At 34.2% G+C, this 6,112-nt stretch overlaps 1 protein-coding gene across 1 annotated transcript in view; it reads right to left on the bottom strand.

Annotated features, from left to right (window-relative positions):
• RFX6 (regulatory factor X6) overlaps positions 1-6,112 on the bottom strand; it is a 55,439-nt gene that overhangs the window by 38,184 nt on the left and 11,143 nt on the right. Inside the window, exons 2-5 of the mRNA XM_006778495.1 lie at positions 6,062-6,109; positions 5,639-5,795; positions 2,777-2,900; positions 939-1,000 (exon numbers count right to left, since the gene is read on the bottom strand). Of these exons, the coding sequence (XP_006778558.1) occupies positions 939-1,000; positions 2,777-2,900; positions 5,639-5,795; positions 6,062-6,109 (391 nt within the window). The remainder of the gene's footprint in view (positions 1-938; positions 1,001-2,776; positions 2,901-5,638; positions 5,796-6,061; positions 6,110-6,112) is intronic.

The raw sequence follows: 6,112 nt of genomic DNA, 5'->3' as shown, positions 1-6,112 counted from the left end.
CAAAAGGTTGCCAGTTTGATTCCCAGTCAGGGCATATGCCTGGGTTGCTGGTTTAATCCCCTGTGGGGGGAGAGGGGAAGACAGGAGGCAGCTGATAGATCTTTCTCTCTTTCTCTCCCTCTTCCTTCTTCTCTCTCTAAAAAAGTCAATAAGAACATATCCTCAGGTGAGAATTTAAAATATTTTTTTAAAAAGGAACTAGCAAAGATAAAAAGAATAACAGTAATTAGGTAGAGTGGTATAGAAGGTTTGCGATTATTTTATTTTTATCAACATAAAAGAGATCTGGATATGTTTTTAGGCAGAAAGAAAGGAAAAACTGAAAAGAGTAAATAACTGATGGACAAGAACCTATAACTGTGAGTTCTACAAAAATTGTCACAAGAGAAATAAATAGCTAAAGTTACCAAGAGAGGGACTATATGACACCTTATTTTATGTTCCTAATTATACACTAGAGATGACCAACGAGGTCATTTGGGCATGCTATTTGTCTTCAGGGGGAAAGAAGGGATTCTAAGAAATTATTATCTGAAAGAAAACCAGGGAAAGAACCTGAACCATGCTTCCAGCCCGGCTTCGGCTTTGCTCTTTAGAAGCATGAGTCCCATTTGGTCACGTATTGAGCTACAAACATTTTCCTTTGCTGACACTGGTGCCTTCAGGGGTGGCTTAAAAATTATGAAAGTGATTCATTTAAAAGTTTCCATCAGAAAAAATATTATGATTTCTTTGTAAATTTTGCTTTTTAAATAAACATCCTAAAACTCATTTATTTTTCTTTTTACTTCTTACAGTTGTTAAAAGTCTGTCTCATCAAGAAGAAAATACCTGGTTCTATTCACCAGTGAAGACAATACTTATTTTACATCGTGTCAGTCATCATGCACAAGGTATCATATGTACAGGTGTGAGATGCGTTTGTTGATGTGTCTTACTTTGAATGGCCTCTTGTTCCAAGCCGTCTTGTCGTTAAGAGGGGAAACTTCTGGCGAATTGTCTAAAATGAAAGTCAATTACTTTAGTTTTCAGAAAGTGTGTGGTTCTATTGCAAGCCACCCATAACTAATTCTAAAAAGTAAATCTTGAACTTCAAGTAAATATTTAGTCTGGAAAAGGAATATCATACACACATTGATAAGCAATGATACATAAGCAGAGGCAGGAAGGGACTTCTTTTATGAGATTGTTCTATTTGGAAATTATATCAATTTCCGAGGCAGATCATACCAATATGTGCTTTTACTTGATGTTACTACCAAGACAACTATTATTTTATCTACTTAGTGGAAAGATTTAGGTTTCTCATAATAAAGAAACCAATAGGTTTACCAATAATTAAATACCCATCTCCAACCCCAAAGAAATACATGAAATCTTTTCTGCGTGACTGGATCTCCACAGCAGTGTTTTAACTTTTTCTTTGTGTTTCTGTCTCTAAATTCACTTTAAAAATTAGCATCTGATTAAAGAACAAAAATCTCTTCTACATAAAGCCGGAGTTTTCATCTGGATTATAGGAGATCCATACTTGATCTCTGAAGGACTCCATGGCAAAGTTCATGTCTGTGTTAATTTCTTGGGTTAATTTCTGGTTAAAATCTGTAGTTTTTAACCAGATTCTCAAGGTGTTTCATAACTCCCCAAACTAAAAACTACTGCCATAAGGTGGACTCATGAAATAATAATGCTAAAATGGACATTAAAAGTTGTCTTATTCATCCTCCTTACATTATAGAGAGAGGGAACTGAATTTTTAAAAAGTTAATTACTTTTCAGAAGGTCTCACAACAAATTATTCACAGTCTAGGCTAAAACCTAAATCACTGGATCACATGCACCATATCATACTATCCCTCAGAAACAGATTTTTAAAATAAGGTAATAAACCATTTTATTTTTTCAAATGGAGAAGCTGGACCATAGTATTCATTATTTTCTGGACAACGAGTCCCTCTACAGGATAGAATTTGGATTTCAGTTTATATAAGATGCAATGTTTGAGCCTTAGCTAAGCTCCCTACAGTTTTTTTTTTTTTCTGGGATTTCCTAGGTTCTTAGACAATAGAGCATGAGAAGAACTTCAAAGAACAAGACTTTCCCAAGATATTGACAGCGTTTCCTTATTCTCAAAATGAGATCAACATATAGAAATATAGTAATGTCAGTTCTATAGAGTCTCATTCTCATCATATAGTTTGGGTCGAAAGAAATGTTTATAAATGAGAGAAATTTAACCCGTTCCATCACACCTTGGAGTTTGAGATGTAAACATACTCAGAGTGAAATGGAGAATTAAGAGAACTATTTATGTAATAGAATAAAACTGTATTGAAAACTCATCTACTCAGAATAGCTAAATAATAAACATAATCACCAATTGCATTGACAAGATACTTGTTACTTCTACTTAATTTTGCTTCTCCATACAGGCCAGACCACACTCTTTAATATATCCCTCATAGAAGGGAAATGTCACTGCTCAACTGAAGTTTCCTTTAAGATCGAGTTAAGTCTTCTGATAGCCAGGGTTCTAATACTCAAATATATAGTAGTGCAAGGTAAACCATATAGTTCAAGATAAAACATATAGTATGTAAAGTCAAAGTAAAATATATAGTAGTTCCAGATACAGCGCTTAAGATACTTTGTTTAAGCATGAGAAACAAATTTCTTAATATTCTGTATGAAAACTTGTTCAGATGAATTTGTTCCCACGCTGTCTGCCTGTCATAACTTTAATTGTAAGGTAGTATAGCCAATATGTGTCACTTACCTTTCCAAAGGTGGCTGCACAGGCTGGCTCCAATTTCTCTTTCCTGCAGAAATCTAAATAGTGTGCATAAAGGATGCACCGTGGTAAGCAAACTCCTTCACATACAATGTAATTCTCTTCAAGCCTAAGGGAAAAGGCAAAAAGTAAGATCGAACATTTTGTTTACTGCTTCTTTCCATTCCCCTTTCATATTGATTTGATGCCCATTTTGAATAGAGATTTTATGCAAACGAGTTCATGAGTAGACATAAGCAGACTACCTTTATTCAGGATATTATTCAAAATCAGATCACAGGATTAATGTCAGAAGAGTAAGAATCCCAGTGAACATCTGCTAGTGCAGTTATAGCAGAAGGGCTAACATAAGACCACTCCTGTGTGATCCACACCTCAAAGAATAGGTCTTACTTCTACATTAAGCCTCACTGTTTAACAGGGTTTGCTCTGTGATATACAGATATTGATGGTGAAGTTGAAGATGATGGTTTTTTAAAAGAACATTATCAATGCTAAAGGGCTGCCAGGCTTCAGGATGGCAAATGCCATACTTTCATTCAGAAATTAGTTCTGAACCCCGCATAGTTAGGGAAGCATGGTGATGCATTTATTTGGAAAATACATAAGAATAAACTCATTTCACTCAACTCTGAAATGGTACTGATCTATTTCTATCCCACATCTTTTAGCTGTGAGCAGTACTATAATTACTTAAAACATTCTGCACACTTGAAACATTAGGCAATTCTCTATAGATACATACAAATATGACAAATTCATCTCTATATTATAAATACAATAATATAAACTTTGAAAATATAGAGATAATTCTATTTAATTTGGACACCTATAATTGCAATTAAATGTAATTTATATAAATGTAATGATATATACTTAAAGGTTACAAATATCTGAAGAACAATCAAGAAATCAGAACTTGTAGATTCTATTTCTAGTTTTTCTAACAATTCAGTAGGTGATTTTGGCTAAAACTTACCCATTTCATGTATAGTAAGGTCATAATTATAACTATATGGGAACAATGCAATATAGAGCATACATTCAGATTAAAATTAGGTGGAACTTTTTAATATCTCTGATTTACATATTCCCAAGGTACATGAGATAAAAGGTAAAGGATATATTCCTCAAGCAGATAAAGCATCAGACATCTATTTTGCTATAAAGAAGGAATATAAGAACGGAAGACAAAGTAAGATTTGCATACATAAACTCAAACACCTGGTTGACAATGAAAATATGAGTTAATCAGCCAGATTTTTCACTTTCACTTTCAGTTCTAATTTTTAACATCCCCAATATAATCTATAAACTTAAGGGGAAAATTTTCAAAATACAAATAATATGTATATATATATATATATATATGACACATTTTTGGCATAAGGGTGTGGAAAATTTAAATAAAATGACAGGATTTTATAGTTACAAAAAACATGAATATCACTGAGAAACACTCAACTATTTAAAAATTGTATATTAATAACATGCATAGGATGCCTCCTTTCCCCCGGCTGTTTTGATGTTGTTGTAGGCATTGCTTTTGTCGTCAAATTACGGAGTAATCCTAGACATGAATACAATTTGGAGTATAACTTTTTAAAAATCATAATGCATTCATATTTATAAAATAAAAACCCAAGTTTGTTTCTATTCACTCAATTTGAACTGAAAAAAACGTGGAAGTGATCATTCAAAAGACTTCCATAATATATCTGAAATCAAAACATTTTTGCCTCAGTTCTCCTAATGACAATAGTTGTGTCCTAAATATTTCAGATTATCAGCTCAATTATTTACTGCTCTGGTCTTAACCAGTAAGTGTGACATCAGCTTCAATAGTTAAGCCATAACCTTAGAAGACTATTGGCTTATATTTGAATATTTCAAGGGGGTCAAATATATAATTATAAAAATTTAGTATATGAGACTGTAATTCAGTGTTATAATAAATAAAAATAAAATTTTATTAGTTTTTTATACTGTTTTGTATTTTTCTAAGATTTAGATAATACTTTACATATAAACAGAATATGTAACTAATCAGTGAATAGACTTTTTTACTTACTTGCTTATTACTTGGAATTTGGGAGAAAATTTATACTCCTATTTCTTCACACTGTGAGAGGAAGTTTAATATTATATTTTACTTTAAATCATCTTTCTTTTAGATCAATATTACAAAATGTTCTTTATAGAGAAAGCCTACTGATAAATTGTTGGTTTTAAAAGATTTTCCACAAAATCCAATTTGTGATATTTCACTATAATAAGTCATATATGACAAGTGCTATAATAATAGTTGAACATTTATTTAAGTTATAGCACAATATCTTAACTGATTTTTCCATGTGTTCTAGTCCAAATGCATTTCATCTTACGGTCCATAGATAGTTTTTCATTTGCCTTCTTTGTTTAATTTGCCCTTTTACGGATAAAGGCAATGTTAAGATCCTTCATCCTTTCAAATTGTTTTTAAGAGTCGTGTTTTATAAACACCAAGCTCCCAAATCACAAACACATAAGGAGCAAACTGATTTCATGTCAAGCAAATAAGTCATAAAAGCATTCATTACTGCTTACATCCGAATAAATTCTAGTTTTAGCCAGTAATGAACAAAGTGACTGTGGTTTTTATGTGTATTGCAGATCATTTTTCATGGGTATCAAAATATGGCTCTATGCCACTCAGTGGGGGGAAAAAATTGGGTACGTTTCTAATTTGTCTTTTAAACTTTGCACAAAAAGTGTGAGGGAGAAGCAGAATGAGAAACGCAAAGATTCTGAAGATACTGGCTTTGAAAACGCAACAGGTGCTTAAGTACCCCCGGGGGCGCGTCTTACCACTGCAGGGTGAGCTGTGTCTGCTTCTTCTTATCCTTCATCATCTGCGTGATGGTTTTCTTCTGCGACAGGTGTGGGTCCGCTGCCCTGGCTTTGCTGTCGTGACTGTCCGAGTCCTCCTCTTCAGAGGAAAAGCTGCCGTTGCTTAAATGCATTTCTGATTGCGAGTTGGAAAGACGATACAGAAAGTCAGAATATAAAATTATCAAGTCTCTTAAGGCGCCTGTGCGTCAAACGGGAAGACCTACGGGAAGTCCCTTCCTGTCTAGTTAACAAAGATTTTCCTGGAGGGAAATACAAAGATCCGAACAGAACGAGCTACGTCTCCGTGCGTGTGCGGTGTGTTTACTTCTGTTACCGGCTGCCTTTCACAGACCGCATCCTCACCCCGTCCCGGTCGCATCCCCCGGGAGCGGCACGCACCTGACTTAACTCCGGGCCGCAGCTCCGAGCCGCCTTCCTCCTCCGCGCCTC

This window comes from Myotis davidii, unplaced genomic scaffold (genome assembly GCF_000327345.1).
Source record: "Myotis davidii unplaced genomic scaffold, ASM32734v1 scaffold147, whole genome shotgun sequence".
NCBI classification, from domain to species: Eukaryota; Metazoa; Chordata; class Mammalia; order Chiroptera; family Vespertilionidae; genus Myotis; species Myotis davidii.
The sequence above is the reverse complement of the archived record's forward strand: the minus strand, read 5'-3'. Positions and strand labels throughout refer to the sequence as shown.